At 40.5% G+C, this 21,083-nt stretch overlaps 1 protein-coding gene across 4 annotated transcripts in view; it reads right to left on the bottom strand.

Annotated features, from left to right (window-relative positions):
• Window positions 1-657: 657 nt before the first annotated feature.
• LOC124144554 overlaps window positions 658-21,083 on the bottom strand; it is a 41,861-nt gene continuing 21,435 nt past the window's right edge. For 2 of the 4 annotated variants that reach the window (XM_046514024.2, XM_046514031.2), the window contains exons 6-14: window positions 19,015-19,629; window positions 13,930-13,994; window positions 9,885-9,955; window positions 8,964-9,032; window positions 8,175-8,271; window positions 6,717-6,759; window positions 6,336-6,493; window positions 5,289-5,366; window positions 658-4,132 (exon numbers count right to left, since the gene is read on the bottom strand). In XM_046514024.2, the coding sequence (XP_046369980.2) occupies window positions 3,977-4,132; window positions 5,289-5,366; window positions 6,336-6,493; window positions 6,717-6,759; window positions 8,175-8,271; window positions 8,964-9,032; window positions 9,885-9,955; window positions 13,930-13,994; window positions 19,015-19,629 (1,352 nt within the window). In that variant the 3' untranslated portion in view covers window positions 658-3,976. The remainder of the gene's footprint in view (window positions 4,133-5,288; window positions 5,367-6,335; window positions 6,494-6,716; window positions 6,760-8,174; window positions 8,272-8,963; window positions 9,033-9,884; window positions 9,956-13,929; window positions 13,995-19,014; window positions 19,630-21,083) is intronic. The other 2 variants (XM_046514039.2, XM_046514049.2) reach the window with 2 other exon arrangements.

The following is a 21,083-nucleotide window of genomic DNA, read 5'->3' as shown; positions in this document are numbered from 1 at the left end:
TTCCAGGATTTAATTGCCCATAATTAAGGGTGCATATGACATACGAGTGCGTATTATACACAAGTAAATAAGTCTTGTGTACATTAATCAATTGGAAGGGATGCTAACTGAGATTGTTCACTAGCCAATATATTAGCAAATATCGCCGTGGGCGCTTATTACGTCGAATACGGTATACCTAATAAAATCGAGGCCTGCGATGTCCATTATTATAACATTCTCCAATGTTGTTAATTGGAACTGTGTTGTGATATATGTCCCCTGAGAACCAAGGACAGAAGTACAAAACATCTAAAAACATCAGATAACAAACTATTATAGTGAAGTTATTTCAAACTTCAACAACAATACATCAGGTTGCCTTAAAGAAACTAAAACGTTTAGTGACGACCATCTGATAAGTTCACAGAGTGACTCATTTAGTGAGCCGTAACCTGTGTGGAGTGATGCTCGCATTATTGACCATGAGGTGTGTTGTGTTTCAATGTCATTAAAATCAGATCTTGTACTCTGATACGATGCCTCTCTGTGTCATGATCTGAAAAACACGCCACAGGAACCAGGTCAACTCTGTACAAACTTTGACCAGCAATTCTAAATGAAAGAATGGGCAGGTTCTTGAGCCAATGGGATGTCAGCATTCTAAAATTATTCATCTTCATTTCTTTAACATCTTAATTCATAAAAACACCACACAGGACATGAATATCCCCTTGATAGTACATCCTTTCTCGATGTAGATAACATAGTAACAATATGTCACCACATAACAGCACAGCCTTTATCATTTTCCATCCATTCATTTTGAAGATACAGAGATTAGATATATGCCACTCTGAATGCTTCTGTCACTCGAACTAATAATTTAGAAGCCTCAACGCTGATTGGTGTAGAACCTTCCCTGAGCATGACTTCCGGTAGAGATTGAGAGGGCATGGTTTCACGGTGCTTTTAGCATAATTCCAGCAATATCACGGCGGGTCACACCAGAAATGAGTTTCAAACATTATACCCATGTGGGGAATCGAACCCGAGAAATCGGCGTAACGAGCGAACGCTTTGACCAATAGGCTACCCCACCACCCCTCCTGTGGAGGGACTGTCTTCAAGTCAGAAGGCTGCCATCAGAGTTATAGATCTGATTTTGATGAGATTGGGAGATGTTAGTGCCTTGCTTTGTGCATTCAGTTTCAGTTTCATGTTGTTTAACGCCGCACCCAGCAATATTCCAGCCATGTGACAGTGTTTTTTGTGGATTCAAGCTGATGTCATGTCTCAATGGGATGAAGTTAAACAGTACCCTGTGTATGGCTCTTTCATCTTACATTATCTGTGGACATCATAGGGAGGCACTTATGTGTAACAATAATAAAAACAATAATAATAACAGTAAGAAAATAACACAGGGGGAATATTGCTCGATACAATCAGATACGTATAAATACAACATTCTCCGAAATGAAAACAAGTTTTTTCTTCTGCTCAATGTACAATGTAGTGGCTCCAAGAAAAAAGACAGCCTAAAGGCACTAATCCTTTGGGATGTTCATAACAAGTGAAAAGTGTCTAAAAATGCAATACAGTTAAGTCTCATAAAAATTTCAAAATATTTCCAACATTTCCAAAATAATTGTTTTTTTTACCACAATATACAACAAGGTAAAGGTCCAAAGCATTCATCGTGATTAACATTCCACAACATAATCAAATATCAGACGCTGACAAACTGGACGTAACACATAGTGATTAAGTGATATCCAAAATCTCTCAAGAAGTGACATAAATACTAATTAAATCTCTCACAAAACTACGAGATTTGTGAATATCAAAATTATTCCAAAAAAAAGCTGACAATATTTCCCTGATTTCTTAGCTGATATTTATAAGATTTATATCGTACAGCATGGATATGTTGTCATGGAATTAGTATCAGGGATGGGTAAGTTTGACATTAACTCTTGTCAGTTGTCTGTTTCGCACATTGTTACTCAAGCACCCAGACAACAGACATCAATCTATATCAGAACATCACTTGACTTGAATATGACCACCTGTGCAATTACATCATTCTGCTTCGAACGACAACCTTTTGGAACAAATATCAACATTTTCTCCATGGCATTTTGTTGAAGACCAACTGTGTGATCATGATTTGTCTGTTATGTGTAAAGATACAGAACGGGAGGACCACTGCATCAGCTGTCAGTGGATCTAAACAAGGAATACACACTGAAGTACCCTGAGCAAGTTGACAGTGGGGCCTGTCCTTCATGGAAGATGCAGCAGATGTGGGTCCATCAACATATTTACACAGAAAGACCGGGGGTTCTACATATACTGAATACATATAAAAACAATTAAAGATTAAGCTGACTACATTTCTACCTGGCATGTAGCACATGTTGACTATGGCACATACATGGACCATGGTGCTGGCCATCAACTGGATGTCATCTGTACACAACTGGATACAATATGGAAGACGAGTCACACACCCTGCACTGCTGCTGTGAGTTTTAGAAAACAGTCCACTACTGCCTGAGTGACACAAGGGGAATGACAGTTATGTAAAAGACAATGAATGGATTCCTGGACTCGGATCTTTCTTATTGCATAGCATACCGGTACTCACACATTTTCTGTTCATAGGAAATGGATATAATAAAACCTTACACATCTCATTGGAACTAGTATCTCATGAACACCTTACTTGTCGCTTACAAAGGACGCTGATATATCATAAACACCTTACTTTCTGCTTACAAAGGACACTGATATATCATGAGCACCTGACATATCTCTTTGCAAGATACCTGATATCTCAAAATCATCTTACTTATCCCTTTGCAAGGGAACTGATATCTCTTGAGAGCTTTACATATCTTTCCAAAGGAACTGATATCTCACGAGCACCATACATATGTCTATAAATAGGAACTGATATCCCACGAGCCCCATACATATCGCTTTAAAAGGGAACTAATATCTAAATATTACTTTGCAAAATATATCAAGGCAGAACTCCAGCATGACATAGAACCAATAACTATTGTTTTTAAAGCTACCTATTTCAGTTAAAACATTACCTTATATCAGAATACAGTTTCTGCTGCCCCAAATCAGTGACAAACAGGTGCAGAGATACGAGGATATGCTAGATGCTTGTATCAGATATGTCAAGATGACAAGCTGGATATGTTACATATCCAGGACTCACACAATAGAATAATGCTGTCAGGAGTCCCACTACTGAAGCTGGTTTATCATATACATGCATAATCATGATAATAAACTCGTGGTCAAGTCGTCACTGATGCGAACAACTTTTCACAAAATCAGCCAAGCAATTTGCATCAATAGAGCCTGATCATTTGTTCTTAGAATATTCAGAAATTTGCTGATTTGTGAACATTGTCATCGTGACGCCTGATGGCCCAAAGCAATTATATAACTGTTGTTAAAGTAGTGTAAATCGTGGAGTCGTTTAGACCAGCCTGCTAGATGACCTGGCACAGGAGAAGACAAGGTTACAGGCTGACCTGCATCTTCATCATCTCTTCACATGAATGGTCCTTACCCCACAGTAGCAGCAACCGGGGAAGTGAGGTGGGCTGGATATCACAGAGGACAACCGAGGAGGAGAATCACATGGAGTGCGACGTCAGTGACGACCACAATCTCAACATCACTGACTCAGAAAAGGAGTCTGAGGATCACAAGGGAAACAGTGATGACCATGACACAGACTGAAGATCTATGGATGGACCAGGGAGGAACTACAGATGGCCGTGATGGTCTCAATGTAAAAGTGTTGAAGGATCATAACTCCAGTAATGTTAAGCAACAGATGTTATGGCCACCCTGTCAACGTTACCGTTCACTGTAGAAGCGTTGGAGGTTAATGAATTAAATAAGTTAGTGATGGCAGCAACTACTTCTGTGCCAACATCATGGTAGGCTGCGAAAGAGTATTAAATCATGAGTTTGTGAGCGACGGCAGTGACTGCCTCCGCGCCAACATCACGGCAGGCTGCAGGTACTGCTGGAGGAATGTTATGCTGAGAGGCTGCTTCGTCACCATATCCTCAAACGGCATCTTCTCTGATGTTGGTTTAGGTGCTCCGCAATCAATCTGGAAAGGAAACATGGGATGCTCAGTTGTTATAATTAGATATGTTATAGTGAGGATATGTTATAATGAGGATATGTTATAATGAGGATATGTTACATACTGAATTATCAGTTGCCTTACATTATATTTTGCCTTTGCCAGAAACAAATTCAAGTAGCAGTGTACAAATAGACAGATCATGGTGTCAAGTTTTAACATTATGCTAAACAAAAAGTCACAGCAGAGAGCAGGACAAGTTGCTATAAATCATGACACAAATAATTATTTGACTTCCATCCCCAACCACCTCACTACCAAACACTCTGCTTATTATCATTTAATTGTTAGAGGTGAGGTGAAATGGGGTTTATCGTCTCTTACAAAATGTGTGTGTGTATGTGTGGCTGCCTGTACTAGACTGGACTGATGCCGATTTAAAGTGCTAGCTCAATGAAATACAATGCCGCAGTTTAACATGAATACCCTACTCAGACACGGTATACTGACTCCGAGCTGACCAGTCCTTGTTTTAACCCCTTAATGCCTTAACGTCTTTTGGTATGACGCGGCCGGGGATCAAACCCCGGACCTACATGTTTTGTTACATAGGTAATGAAATACACCATAAACATAGTCCCACAAAATATTCATGCTTTATGTGAATCACATCAGTCAACAGTTAATTCCCAGATATTCTTGGAACAGTTTATGAACACAAATAAAACATACAAAAATAGAATGCTTCCCATCTCATATTTTTTCTCAAAAACTTCTTCTGAGTATTCAGCGTTAGAAACTGGCACTAGTCCTGTAACTTCTTTGATAGGCATTCAGAAGTTGGAATACTAATTAAGGATAAGAATTTATGGATGAACAACATTTCGGTGTAGGTTCTTGCCTGATACCGGTAAATTCTTATCCTTACTTACTTGTCCTATAGTCCGTGCCAAACTGCCCAATAATTAAGGTATATAAGGACTAGTAGAAATTTGGCATTTTTAGGGGTTTTGCTATATGTTATCATTGTAAGGGCTAGTGAATTAAAAATGTTAGTTTCTACCCCTGGTATTATGTAATTTTGTTGAATGGGACAGTTAACAACTTTAACTCTCTTTCAGAATTGCTGTGCCTTCGGTGACATGACCACCCTGGACATGTAGGAACAATGTAGCCTGACCTGCATCAAGTAGGTGACCATGGAGTGGATCTTCTTGTCCTTCTGGACTGGCTCGATGATCCACCCACTGGGCAGGAGCTGAAACACATGCCAGTCAGTAGTCAGCACATACACCGAGTTACGAGGCCGTGTAGCTCACTGCATTGTTTCTAGAATATTTGAAACATTAGCAATAGGTGAGGCGAGGTGAAATGGGGTTTATGTGTGTGTAATGACAACTTTATAGTGCTAGCCCACTGAGATAAAATATACCATGCTGCAGTTTAACATGAATACCCCACTCATACACAGTATACTGACTCCAAGCCAACCAGTCCTTGTTTAGCCCCTTTAGACAGGGTAACAAGAAGTATCATCTTTTAACGTCTTTTGGTAAGATGTAGTAGGGTATCGAGCCACTGACCTTCTGCTCTCTGGGCAGACACTCCATCAACTAGACCATGAGGGCAGTAGCATTAGCAACGAAAGTCAATAGCATGAAAACAAGTCTAAACATGGATCCGGACCCTTGTATTGTTCAGGAAGTGTTCCACAAAGTGCACTGATGTAAAAAATGCTGGCATATCCAAATGAGTGAGCGAGTGAGTTGGGTTTAACGCCGCTTTCAACAGTATTCCAGTTATATCACGGCGTGTCAGCTTAATGTGGGAGGAAAGCCCGAAATGATGCAGGTCTCAGACATTTACCACTTCGGTGAAACCCACGAGCATGGGTATGGTGCTGACAAACCTAGAAACATAATCGGGGCAAACCGGGATTCGAACCCACAATCATATGGCTTCCGTCATAGAATATGCTTTACAGTCAACATCCAATTTAATCAATTTGTAAAATGACTGAAAATTTCATTCATATTGTGGCATGTCAGCTTGATGGGGAAGGAAAGACTTTGATGTTTTCCACTTTGGTGAAATCCACAAGCACACTTACGGCACTGACAAATCTACATATATATTCAGGGTGAATCAAACTCTCCTGTATAAGTTTCTGGCACACCCAAGGAACGCAACTGCACAGTTCCTTAGATGTTCTTCTCCCAATACTTACTGTAGCTCTAACGGTATCACCTCTTGGTGGAGTTGTCGCCCAGTCTACAGACTGATACACCAGAATGTGTTTTTCTCCTTCAATTCTCTCACTCTGGACAATACAGAAATCACAGCTCTCTTTCTTGAGAATCTGATGCACCTCGTGGTATAAATATACTGAAATAAAAATATGATGAAATAAAGAATACTGAAAACAGTACGTCCAGGGACGTCAGTATATTTTTTGACAAAATTACAAAATGGATATGTCAACATTTTTCATGATTATCAAGATTTTTTAAGAAAGTTTTATTAATGGTAAATTGTTAAATTTAATTATTATTTTCTTACTTAACATGTTGTACATCAACTATTATTGTATTCTAACAAACCATCTTACCTATTCTAAGATTTTCGGAAATAGTCTGCAAAATATCCACTTTCTGAAAAAAAAGAGACGTCACATGTGAAAGTATTGTATTGTTTAGAATATTTCCAACACACAAATGTACCAATGCTATAAAGCTGTCATATCCACATATGGCTTCTGTCATAGAAAACATTATAAAGGCTATGTCCAAATTCGGTCAATTTGTAAACTGACGTTAAATTTCAGTTGACTAGGCCTACTGACTGAATTCAGTTGTGTCCTGGGACCTGTTCCACAAAGTGACCGTAGCGCTATGGTGATCGTAACTCCCATGCTTCCACATAGACTTACGACAGTCGTAGCGCTGTGATCACTTTGTGTAACAGGACCCTGATCCTAATCAACGCCACCTAGTGAGCATGACAAATGATGTATAATGCGCACCCCCCTCTAGCGGGTTCAATATTTTGGAAAAAAAGAAATTTGAATATTATGCGCAGACATTTTTTACACCGTACCCTTTCAGCGAAGTCCGGCAAACGAACGGGTGCTGAGAAACTTCGTCAGTACTAACTAACTTTGCTTTACAATGGACAAGTATGTTTGTTTGCTGTATAATGCCACACTCAGACATATACAAATCGTGGTTTCGTGAGTCCATCTATCCCAAGCCAAAGGGACTCTCAGTAACAATTTCATGTGTCTGCTCCATGAACATGGGGCCCAGACTGGCGACATGTGGCACACTTCACTTGATTTCCACAAGTTTTACTGATATCATTGCACATGCTGAGAAGCCCCTAGCCTGTTACAGATGGGGATTTTAATGTTAGACTAAAGAAAATGAATCATTAACAACCAGAACTTGGAGAGTATTTCTTACCAGAATAGTGAGTGAGCAAATGCTTTAACCTCTAGGCTACCCGTCAGCCCCCTTACCAGAATAGAGGGTGGTGGGTTAGCCTAGTGGTTAAAGCATTCACTTGTTACGCCAAAGATTCGGGTTCTATTCCCGACATGGGTACAATGTGTGAAGCCCATTTCTGGTGTCGCCCACCGTGATGTTGCTGGAATATTGCTAAAAGCAGCATAAAACCATACTCACTCACTCACCAGAATAGAAATGTCAGTTATATTTGACAAGCAAATTTTGATAAATGAAATGATACAGCCGTACTTCTTTGTTTCCTCCAAGACTAACAATGTCAATTACTTGCTTCCATTTGCATGATTTGTACACATACAGGATCATCGATGCATACATTTGCATGATTTGTACACATGTAGGATCATCGATGCATACATTTGCATCTATTTAAACCAGTAAAAATAATAAGAAACACCTTCATTAAATTATACTATTAAACCATCCGAAAGATTTTTGCAGATATTCATACAAAATTTTAAATAGTTTGAATCCTTTCTTCTCTATTATCCCCCCAGAGTCGGAGCAACTGAGCTGTAGATTGTATTTGTTAGTTGTTGTACCTTCAATGATTCATCATATGTAAATCTTGTCCTGGGGTTCCTGAGGGCCTCCCACACAGTCTGGGGCGGGGCTTCGACCACACCCTTACCCAGGTAGCTGAAACATGGAGGCGAGGTGAGGTGAGGTGAGGTGTTTGTTTGCGCCAGGCAGGGTAACAAGAAGTACCATCTTTTAACGTCTTTTGGAATTGCGAGCCAGGGATCAAACTATCGATCTTACACTCTCAGTGCAGACAGATTATATTTGTCTATGAAATGTCCTGGTTGGTAGGTAGGAAACAAATTTAATTAAGTTTTGTAATGTTTCTGAGGTACTAACAAAAGCATTGTAACTTTTATGGAAATAAAATATGTTTCAAACATGTTACAGATGATTGAACATTGTTACATTCACTTAAACTAAAGGAGGTCCATCTAACAATACAAAAACAGTTTAGAATTACAAAAATACGCATAGCATGCCATGCATGCCCTTCAGCCGACTGTCCAGGGCTTTCTGTTATTGGCTAGCCATCTGCAGGAAAGTGCTGATGAAGAACTACAGGTCAGCTTGACTGACTGTCACACACCAGCATATTGGAGTTATTTCAAACACTGCTGGAAGCCATAACCCTAGGTATTTAATAAATTCACGAAACGCTGGTGAATCATGAGTCTGGCTCATATTACAAATATTGTATCAGCAAGTCATGTATCGATAGTGCTAAAATAATGCTGACATGTTTGTTTGCTAAACCTGTGTGTTGACAGCTACTGTCCTGATTAACCAATGAAGCAAGTATTACATACCTTTGCACATGCGACCCTGCTTTGAATAATCTTTTCAGTATCACGACATCACTTTCAAAACCATAAAACCTGTTTGAAACAAAAACACAAATTGATTATAACACACAAATTTTTGAAAGACAAAGAAAGAAAAGAAATATATACATGGACACTAAATCTTAAGTGAGTGAGTGGAACTAAATGACGCTGTGAGCAGTATTTCACTGATATCATGAATATGTAATGTATATCAGTGGAGGGGGGGGGAGGGGGAACCTGGAGTGATGTTGGACAAAGAAGATGTTTACCACTCAGCATTATGAAAATAGTTTTTTTCAAGAGAAGTCAAGATGGCTAGTGTGAACCTTTCAGTAGTTTGGAGCTTTTCCTGCAAAAGTGAAGCTTTGAGAACTCATTCAGAATAACAGCCCTCAATGCCATCATTGGGTTTTCACTTGTCCTCGGCACAATTTGGTAGCCATGGGAGTGTGAATTTCAAAGTCTGACATTTGGCCACTTCGATCAGAGTGTATGTCTATCAACAACCAACTAATATTCTAAGTATTGAAAGTGGTACACTATCAGTAAGCCACTAAACCAATGTCCGAGCGTGGTATATTTTTTTCTCGCCTATTAAGATCAACTGATACTAGTCCTTCAACAAAGTCTAAAATCTACTGAAAATAATGTCACAATGCAAGTTCTACTTGTAGACAGAAAAAAAAATCAACACTGACTGCACTCATAATTTGTTTCAACTGATTAACATGATCACCAATTCTTATCAGGTACTAATATTTTGTGCATTTTCCAGAAATTACAAATGAAATGTAACAGTCTAAAAGTGATCCTGATTTGAAATTTTATGACTATATCAATATAGCTTTATAAGATGACTATCCCCCTCCCTCTGCCCCCTCCCTCCATCCCAGCAGTACATACATCCATCCTCCTGCTGTGCTGAACTGTTCCTCGGCTCCCTTGTCTAGCTCTATGTTGGAGGCCTTCAGTACCTGGAGGGAGAAACACTCCACATTCAGATGATGCTCAACACTCATACTACCAAGAACATTGACTTAACTTAATATATGAATAACAAAATGTGTGCATGATGTTTGCTTGTTTGTTGTTTAATAACAACAGGTCTGGGGCAGACATCGATCCACACAATTGGGATACGAATGTCAGCAAAGTGATAGAAAGGTCGACGAGCCAGGTCATAAGTATTTGCTCTTTGAGAAAACCAATAACTCAGGCAGGTGTGATGCTGACAAACCAAGGATCATAGACTACCTCCAAGGTCTAGTAGTAGAGTGTCTGCCTGGAGAGCATTCGTCTTCATCAAATTACGTTCCCAAATTTCAAAAATATCAGCTTCAACAGGAAAAGAAAAAAGTAAATTTTACATCTGATAATGGTGAAGATTACAATGAGGTATTTTCACTACATGAGCTACATACTGCCTTAGGGCAAGCTCATGATACAGCAGCAGGCGCTGATAATATTCATTATCAGCTACTTAAACACTTGCCAGAATCATGTCTTGAAACTTTGTTGAATATATTCGATGATATTTGGACAGCAGGGACATTTCCACCTTCATGGCATAAAGCCATTGTTATCCCCATACCCAAACCTGGGCGGGATCATTCTGATCCATCAAATTACCGACCTATCTCTCTTACTAGCTGTGTTTGTAAAACGATGGAACGCATGGTAAATAATCGATTAGTGTGGTACTTGGAAACAAATAATCTTCTTTCCAATATACAATGCGGTTTCCGTAAAAACAGAAGTACTATCGATCACTTAGTGCGTTTAGAATCGTTCATAAAAAATTCCATTGTAAATAGACAACATGCTGTATCGATCTTTTTCGACTTAGAAAAAGCTTACGATACAACATGGAAACATGGTATTTTAAAAGATCTTCATGATTTTGGATTAAGAGGCCGTTTGCCTCATTTCATATCACAGTTTTTAACAGACAGGCAATTTCAAGTCCGAGTGGGTACAACCCTGTCTGATCATTATAATCAGGATCAGGGTGTCCCACAAGGCAGTATTTTGTCTGTCACTTTATTCAGTATAAAAATTAACAGTTTGTCCAAAGTTTTAAATGATTCAGTTGATGGATCACTTTTTGTGGATGATTTTAATCTATCTTGTCGTGGTAAAAATATGCGCACAATAGAAAGGCAATTACAATTATGTCTTAATAAAATTCACAAATGGTGTTTAGAAAACGGGTTTAAATTTTCCAAATCAAAAACTAATTGCATACATTTCTGCCGAAAATATAAACCGCATAAGGACCCTGAACTATTTCTGAATGACACTCCTATCAAAGTTGTGAAGGAGGCCAAGTTCTTGGGACTTATTTTTGATCACCACTTAACTTTCCTTCCCCATATAAAATACCTAAAAGCTAAATGCCTGAAGGCACTCGATCTCTTGAAAGTTGTTTCCAATTCAAAGTGGGGAGGGGATCAAACAACCCTCTTACACTTATACAGGTCACTGATCCGTTCAAAACTTGATTATGGCTCCATCGTCTATGGTGGAGCCTGCAAAAGTAATTTACAAAAACTAGATACGATACATCATCAGGGTCTGAGGCTTTGCCTTGGAGCCTTCAGAACGTCTCCCATTCACAGTCTCTATATAGAAGCAGATGAACCTTCTCTTAAACAACGCCGACTAAAATTATCTCTACAATACATCACTAAATTATATTCTAATCCGTCAAATCCAGCTTTTGAATGTATATTCCATCCTCTTTACGAAGATCTTTACAATAAGAAATCAGCACTCAATCCACCACTCGGAATTAGAATAAAATCTGCAATATCGGCTTCGAATATTAAACTCCAAGATATAGCTCCTACTCAACTTTTCTCATCTCCTCCTTGGCAAATGGTAAAGCCAGAGGTAGACCTGACATTAACCAAACTTAAGAAATCAGATACTAACCAATTAATATACCAACAAGAATACCATCAACTAAGAAACAATTATGACACTTATAAATCTATATTTACAGATGGATCCAAGGATGGTGGCGCAGTTGCTAGTGCCACTGTCATTGGATCCAGAACAATCTCTTCACGTTTACCTGATAACAGTTCAATATTCACTGCAGAAGCAAACGCCATTTTTACAGCACTTAAATATATCGGTAATCAATCTAAACATAACCAATTCATACTGTTTTCAGATTCTCTTTCATGCCTTCAGGCAATTAAAAATATGTCTTCAAAACATCCACTTTTAATCCAAATTCTTGAGTTATTTAATGATCTTGCTACTGGCCAATATGACATCGTCTTTTGTTGGTTACCAAGCCATGTTGGTATCATTGGTAACACAATGGCCGATGCTGCTGCAAAAGCAGCACTCAACAAATCTGTGACACCACTTCTGATCCCATACACTGATTTTAAACCCATGATTCGATCTTACATCCGAGATCTTATGCAACAGAAGTGGGACGCCCAAGTAGGTATCAATAAATTACATGAAATTAAACCAAATATCGGTTATACCTACTTGGGCTGTCAGTCCAGATTTGAAGAGGTCATTATGCGACGATGTCGTATTGGCCACAGCAGATATACGCACGAATATTTATTACAAGGTGAGGATCCTCCGTTTTGTATCCCTTGTGATGAAGGAATCACGGTCAAGCATGTCCTGCTTGACTGTGTTGATTTTTCCATCACAAGGGATAAATATTTCAATGTAAAAACAATTAAGGACCTTTTTAATGATGTTAATTCTCGTTTAATATTATGTTTTTTAAAGGAAATAGAGCTTTTTCATAAATTTTGATGTGTTCAATGTATTGTTTTACAAATTGGTAGTGCGAAATTCATAACTTAGATTGTTAGTGGCTGTACCCTTGCGAGGGGTTGAAGTAGCGTAAAATTATTGTCCCCCTAAGAGGGTATGTAAGTCCCAAATCATTCGAAGTATTTTTCTGCACACTAGGCTTTTAAACGTAGTATCTTCATTATTTTAATCTAAGGCTTAACTGGTACACTGTCGCCAGTGACTGAAGGGATGATATAAATCCTGCCGGGGTCCATGCAGGAAGCAAAAGTACTGTAAGTCCCCATGGTCCCCAGTATGGTGATCTCCCTTCAGTTGCTGACGATTTCTAGCCCATTTTTAAATTGTGATGTTCATTAATGCTTACTGCCTTTTAATATTCTCAACTAGTTTTAAATCAAGTCTGTGATATTCTAGTTATTCTACTGTCCTTCGTTGACAGCTTTTTATTCAGTTTAAATATATGTATCATAAATGTATCATAAATGTACTTTCTCGTCACGATATGGCTGAAATATTGCCCATGTGACGTTAAATAATAACTCACTCACTCACTCACTCACTGCCTGGAGAGCGGGAGGTCCGGGGTTCGATCCCCGGCCGCGTCATACCAAAAGACGTTAAAAGATTGTACTTGTAGTTACCCTGTCTGGCACTCGGCATTAAGGGGCTTAAACAAGGATCGGCCGGCTTGGAGTCAGTATACTGTGTCTGAGTGGGGTATTCATGTGAGACTGCAGCATGGTATCTCTGTGGGTTGGTACCATAAAAATCGGCATTAGTCCGGACTAGTACAAGCGCACACGCACACACTGACTGACAGACAGACAGACAGACAGACAGACAGACAGACAGACAGACAGACAGACAGACAGACAGACACACACACACACACACACACACACACACACACACACACACACACACACACACACAGAGCTATATAAGTGCAATAATCTTGGACGCAACATCAAACCCCATTTCACCTCACCTCACTATGCATCACAATCAAAGCGAATTCGGAATTCACACAGCAGATCCTGGCACTGCTAAGCAAAGCAACTCTGCACAGGTAATGACAGTACCGTAGAGCACTGGCCACCCAAGCCCCCTTCCCCTTGTATGTTGTAGTGAAGAAGCTGTATATTATAGTTACCTGGGCCAGCAGTTCTGCAGCAGCCTGGCTGGCCAGAGTCTTGTACTTCGACAGCAGAGCTGGATCTGAGAAGAACAGTATACCCCTGTACACCAACTGCTACAAACAACCACTGACAAACAGAGTTCTGGAACTCGTTCCGGTGTTTCCATCAAATGTGATTCGTCAGTAATTGCATTCCAAGCTTCATTTCACATTGACGCAGATTCATAATTGTCAAGGGGAGTTGTGAGGGCTTGCTGTACATAATGTTGGAGGAGGTTGTTGAGAGATGGCTGTGAGGGGTGTTTGTGAGGGGTTGTTGCGAGTGATGATTGTGAGCGGTTGTTGTGAGGGGTTGTGTGAGATGGTTTTTAGAGTGAATGAAATGGGTGGTTGAAGAGGGGGTTGTTGAGAGGATGGTTGTGTAGGATGGTTGTAAGGTTTGTTTGTTTGTTGTTTAACGCCGCACTCAGCAATATTCCAGCTATATGACGGCGGTCTGTAAATAATCAAGTCTGGACCAAACAATCCAGTGACTGACATCATGAGCATCGATCCACGCAATTGGGATATGATGACTGGGATATGATGACATGCATCAACCAAGTCAGCGAGCCGGACCACCATATCCCGTTAGTCACCTCTTACGACAAGCATAGTCAGCTTTTACGGTAAGCATGGGTTGCTGAAGACCTATTCTACCCCAGATCTGGTTGTTGGGGATGGTGTGAGGCATGGTTGTGTAAAGTGGTTGTGAGGGATTGCTGTAAGTGGTTGCTGTGAGGGATGGTTGTCAGGGAATGCTGTAAGGGGTTGCTGTAAGGGGTTGCTGTGAGGGGTTGCTGTGAGGGGTTGCTGTAAGGGGTTGCTGTAAGGGATGGTTGTGAGGGGTGGTTGTGATGGATAGTGGTGGATAGTGGTTGTTAGGGGAAGTGGTTGTGAGGGATAGTAGTGGGGGTGGTTGTGAGGGGTGGTTGTGATGGATAGTTGTGGAAGGTGGTTGTGAGGGGTTCTGGTGGGAGGTGGTTGTGAGGGGTGGTTGTGAGGGGTTCTGGTGGGAGGTGGTTGTGAGGGGTGGTTGTGAGGGGTGGTTGTGAGGGGTTCTGGTTGGAGGTGGTTGTGAGGGGTGGTTGTGAGGGGTGGTTGTGAGGGGTGGTTGTGAGGGGTTCTGGTGGGAGGTGGTTGTGAAGGGTGGTTGTGAGGGGTGGTTGTGAGGGATAGTGGTGAGAGGTGGTTGTGAGGGATAGTGGTGGGAGATGACTCTGAGGAATAGTGGGAGAAGGTGGTTGTGAGGGATGGTTGTTGGAGATAGTTGTGAGGGATAGGGGTTGTTGGATATATTTGTGAGGGATAGTGGTTGTTGGAGATAGTTGTGAGGGATAGGGGTTGTTGGAGGTAATTGTGAGGGATAGTGGTTGTTGGAGATAGTTGTGAGGGATAGGGGTTGTTGGAGATAGTTGTGAGGGATAGGGGTTGTTGGAGATAGTTGTGAGGGATAGTGGTTGTGAGGGATAGTGTTGGGAGGTGGCTGTAATGAATAGTGGGGGGAGGTGGTTGTGAGGGATGGTTGTTGGAGATAGTTGTGAGGGATAGGGGTTGTTGGAGATAGTTGTGAGGGATAGTGGTTGTTGGAGATAGTTGTGAGGGATGGTTATGGGGGTGGTTGTGAGGGATAGTGGTGGGAGGTGGCTGTAAGGAATAGTGGGGGGAGGTGGTTGTGAGGGGTGGTTGTGATGGATAGTGGTGGAAAGTGGTTGTGAGGGTTGGTTGTGATGGATAGTGGTGGAAAGTGGTTGTGAGGGGTGGTGGTGGGAGGTGGTTGTGAGGGGTGGTGGTGGGAGATAGTGGTGAGAGGTGGTTGTGAGGGTTGGTTGTGATGGATAGTGGTGGAAAGTGGTTGTGAGGGGTGGTGGTGGGAGGTGGTTGTGAGGGGTGGTGGTGGGAGGTGGCTGTAAGGAATAGTGGTGGGAGGTGGCTGTAAGGAATAGTGGTGGGAGGTGGCTGTAAGGAATAGTGGGGGGAGGTGGTTGTGAGGGATGGTTGTTGGAGATAGTTGTGAGGGATAGTGGTTGTTGGAGATAGTTGTGAGGGATGGTTATGGGGGTGGTTGTGAGGGATAGTGGTGGGAGGTGGCTGTAAGGAATAGTGGGGGGAGGTGGTTGTGAGGGGTGGTTGTGATGGATAGTGGTTGAAAGTGGTTGTGAGGGGTGGTTGTGATGGATAGTGGTGGAAAGTGGTTGTGAGGGGTGATGGTGGGAGGTGGTTGTGAGGGGTGGTGGTGGGAGGTGGTTGTGAGGGGTGGTGGTGAGGAATAGTGGGGGGAGGTGGTTGTAAGGAATAGTGGGGGGAGGTGGTTGTGAGGGATGGTTTGTAGGATAGTGGTGAGAGGTGGTTGTGAGGGATAGGGGTTGTTGGAGATAGTTGTGAGGGATAGTGGTTGTTGGAGATAGTTGTGAGGGATGGTTATGGGGGTGGTTGTGAGGGATAGTGGTGGGAGGTGGCTGTAAGGAATAGTGGGGGGAGGTGGTTGTGAGGGGTGGTTGTGATGGATAGTGGTTGAAAGTGGTTGTGAGGGGTGGTTGTGATGGATAGTGGTGGAAAGTGGTTGTGAGGGGTGATGGTGGGAGGCGGTTGTGAGGGGTGGTGGTGGGAGATAGTGGTAAGAGGTGGTTGTGGGAGATAGTGGTGAGAGGTGGTTGTGAGGAATAGTGGGGGGAGGTGGTTGTAAGGAATAGTGGGGGGAGGTGGTTGTGAGGGATGGTTTGTAGGATAGTGGTGAGAGGTGGTTGTAATCAACACAAAATGGGTTGGGGAGGAGGAAGAAGAGAAAGAGGATGAGTCCATGAGAGAGGTTTTTGCAAATGACAATGTTTTTTCTCCTCACTTAGATGATGAAAATGAACTCAGTTCTAATCAGTTTACAGATATTGATGCATTCATACTAAATTCTACGATAACTGAACATGAAATTACATCATCAATAAATAAGTTAAAAAAAGGAAAATCCGCCGGGCCCGATCAAGTGCTGATAGAAATGCTTAAATGTTCCCAATTAGATATTATGCCATTTCTTCATAAATGTTTCAACAAACTCTTTGATAATCAAATATTTCCAAACAGTTGGTCTTGTTCAGAAATAGTCCCTCTACATAAAAAAGGCGATCCGAGAAACCCTGACAACTACAGGGGGATCTCATTAATGAGTGTTCTGGGGAAAATTTTTACCTCTGTTTTGAATAACAGGCTTACTAACTGGGCAAATATGAGAGATAAGATACCGGAAGTTCAAGCTGGTTTTAGAAAAAATTATTCAACCGTAGATCATATTTTTACATTATATGCTGCAATTCAAAAATGTCTAACACGTCGTAAACACAAGGTTTACGTTGCTTTTATTGATTTTAAAAAGGCATTTGATACAGTTGATCGTTATAAATTATGGTGTTGTTTAAGAAAAGCTGGACTACAAGGGAAGATGTTTAATATAATACAATCAATGTATTCAAATATCAAGTCATGTGTACGTAGTGATTATGGTGTTACTGATTTTATCGATTGCCCATCTGGTTTACGTCAGGGATGTATACTGAGTCCTCTGTTATTTTCGTTTTTCATAAGCGAATTATATTATGAAATCTCAAGTAACGGCAAGCATGGTATACAGATGTATCCTGACATCCTTGAACTTCTTATGCTCCTTTTTGCCGATGATGTTATTTTACTATCTGACACTGTTATTGGTCTACAGAATCAGTTGAATGTATTAGATAAATATACTAAGGAATGGAATTTATCTGTAAATTTAGATAAGACAGAAATTATAGTATTCAGAAAAGGGGGTCCTTTAAATTTTAGGGAAAGATGGTACTTAAATGGACAACAAATTAATGTAGTTAATGGTTATAAGTATCTCGGCATAATGTTTAATTCAACACTAAATATGAACAAATGTGTATCTGACTTATCACTGCGAGGGAAACGAGCTTTACTTAATATAATGTCTGTTTCACATAAACTTGGAGTTATTACTCCAAAAGTATTTTTCAAATTATTTGATACTCAAATACAGCCAATTTTATTGTATGGATCTGAAGTGTGGCGTTACCGAAGATATGAATGTTTAGAAAGAATTCACCTACTGGCATGTAAAAAGTTTCTTCGCGTTGGAATAGCAACACCAAATAATATGATATATGGAGAATGTGGAAGATACCCACTTTACATTAATTCACAAATAAAGTGTTTAAAATATTGGTTTAATATCATCCGTATGCCAGAACATCGGCTTCCGAAAAAAGCTTATAACATGCTCTTTCATTTAGATAGTATCGGTAAGGTTACATGGGTATCGCATATTAGGACACTATTATTCTCACATGGATATGGGTATATATGGCTTAACCAATCTGTTGGTGATCAACATTTATTTCTAAATGATTTTCGTAAAATAGCAATAAATATGTTCTATCAAGGGTGGCAATGCAACTTGGAAAATAGTTCACGTTATGATTTGTACAGAACATTTAAGACTCTATTAGAGCCAGAAAAATATCTATCAGTTTTAACAAATAGTCACCTAAGAAATGGATATATTAAATACAGACTTGGCTTGTCAAAACTTATGATTAACTATGGACGGAATATATCACTTGAAAGAATACAAAGAATTTGTCCATTCTGTAACTCTGCAATAGAAGACGAAATACATTTTACCTTTGAATGTCCTTATTATGCAGAATTACGTACTAAATATATACCAGAATGTTTCTTATCTAAGACAAGTAGAATAGCTTTTGTTTCTATTTTGTCATCGAATGATGCCGATGTAATGTTTAAACTGTCTTTATTTGTAAAACATGGGATGGAACTACGAAATAACATGTTGAGTGGAAATTCATAATTTTAATTACCTCACCCTAGAAAGTCCTCATGATTATCACCGATTGTTAAATGAATGTTATATTTATATAATTTTTGTTGTATCTCCCAATCTGTAAATTCTCACCCACTGTATTTATCTGAACTTGTATATGGGCCGATGGCCTTTGATACAATAAACATCTTTGACTTGACTTGACTGATATGATGTTAGCTCTAGCCCACCTGTAGACTCACATGCCTGCTCCATGACAACCTCTGGGATATTCTGAGTCTGAGAGTTCTTCCTTCTGGCCACCTGTCTGAGAGCAGCTGAATCACTGACCGACCTCTGGAGGGGCTGCTTTCCATTCTCGACGGTCTTCTTGTCAGACACACAGTCCTGGAGGATCTCCTCACTCCCTGCCTGATCTCCTTGAGGGGTTTCCTCAGGACACACCGTATTCCCCACAACCTCAGTTTCTACCTTCTCAGAGGCAGATGAACCAAATTTCAAAATACTGGAATACTTTTTAATCTCCTCTTTTTGAGCTTCAACTTTGGATGCATTATTACTTTGAGCAGTTTTTTCTATGAATGATTTGAACTTTGTTATGAGTTTGTGTGACTTTTTCCCTTCCGTTTTGAGCTCTTTCTCATCTGACTTAGGCGTGCTGGATGTGAAGCTGGGTGCAGAAATGTCTCGGGGCAAAGACAGGGTAAGCAGGGGTGTGGCTTGCATCTTACGCAAGTGCAGAAACTCTCGCAGAGATCCTAGAGTAGCTGCCGCCATCTCCCCAGATTCATTTCCATCATTCCCTGAACTCCATGTTACTATGGTTACCAGGCTCTGGTCAACTTCTGTGCAGACAAAAATTTAAAATGAAAAGTGACAAGATGTTTCAACATCAATGAGTGCTGAAAAAAACATTCTTTAACCTTTTCAAATGATGAATTTGTAGTTGTACTTGTAGTTCAGAGTTTGTATTTACTAAGCAATACGTTTCACAAAACATTTTACAGACATTAATGTGGATTGTACTTGATCCAAAAATTAAATGGAAAACACACTGAAATGATTGTCTGCATGCAAGAAAAGAAGTTATTCAGTAAAACAAAAAATAAAAATACAAAAGTTGTAAATATACATTGGTGGTCATAAATGGGTTGTTTGTCATGCAATAAAAAGACGGGTTTGAGTGAGTGAGTGAGTGAGTATGGTTTTACGCCGCTTTTAGCAATATTCCAGCAATATCACGGCGGGGGACACCACAAATGGGCTTCACACATTGTACCCATGTCGGGAATCGAACCCGGGTCTTCTGCGTGACGAGCGAACGCTTTAACCACTAGGCTACCAAGACGGGTTTGAAGGGGTTAATGTTCAGGAACTATGGAACATGCAACTAGGTTATCTAAACTGTACTAAACATGCTACAGGAGAATCAAAGTGGCAAATATGGTGGGGAACTACTCACAGATTCTGTGTTTTCACTGCTAAGGGCATGATGGGATACGGATCAAAGTTCTGAGTCTAACTACGAAGGATGTATGATACACCCTCAACAGTTTGCATGTATAAAGTACAATACTTTCCATGCTTAGATGCTGCCTGTGAACCAAATACACAACCTGGCAGCATACGTCTGCATGGCATCAAAGTGACTAGTCAGTCTCTGTTGATGAAAATGGACAAAACGAAGTATCTCCAACTAACAGGGCTAACTCCAACAGCCATCCATGCAGACTACAGGGGATAATACTCCTTCATTTGCCACAGTGAACAAGTAGGACACAGAGTTCAAGATGGGAAAAGAGGGCCTCGAAGACGACCCAAGGTCAGAAAGACTTCCAACCAACTGTCACTTCTAAGGAAAATGTTGACAACATATGTGACGTGATCATGGACAGTGCACCACAGGTCACATGGCCAAGGCAGTGGGCATCTCTCATGAGAAGGTGGAGAATGTTCGGAGGAATGAACTGGTGAAAGGTTTCAGCATGCTGGTTTCCCAGGCTTCTGACCAGATAATGTTCCAGGTTCATCATCTGTTGTGACAATTTAAGTGGTTTGAGAGCAGACCCAGCTGATTTTGTTGAGTGATCTGTAACCACAGATGAACGAGTCATGGATTCACAATATCAGCCAGAGACTAAACAACAGTCAAAGCAGTGGAAACATCTAACGTCTCCTGCTTCGAAGAAGGCAAAGTCTGTTCCATCAACTTGCAAGGTGATGGCTTCTGTTCTCCCCGGTCAAGATCATTAATCTGCTGAGGCAACTGTGAAAGAATATCAAGACTAATACTCACTAA

Source organism: Haliotis rufescens, unplaced genomic scaffold (genome assembly GCF_023055435.1).
Source record: "Haliotis rufescens isolate VD_foot unplaced genomic scaffold, xgHalRufe1.0.p SCAF_3, whole genome shotgun sequence".
In the NCBI taxonomy this organism is placed as follows: domain Eukaryota; kingdom Metazoa; phylum Mollusca; class Gastropoda; order Lepetellida; family Haliotidae; genus Haliotis; species Haliotis rufescens.
This window is presented reverse-complemented; position numbering and strand designations above follow the sequence as displayed.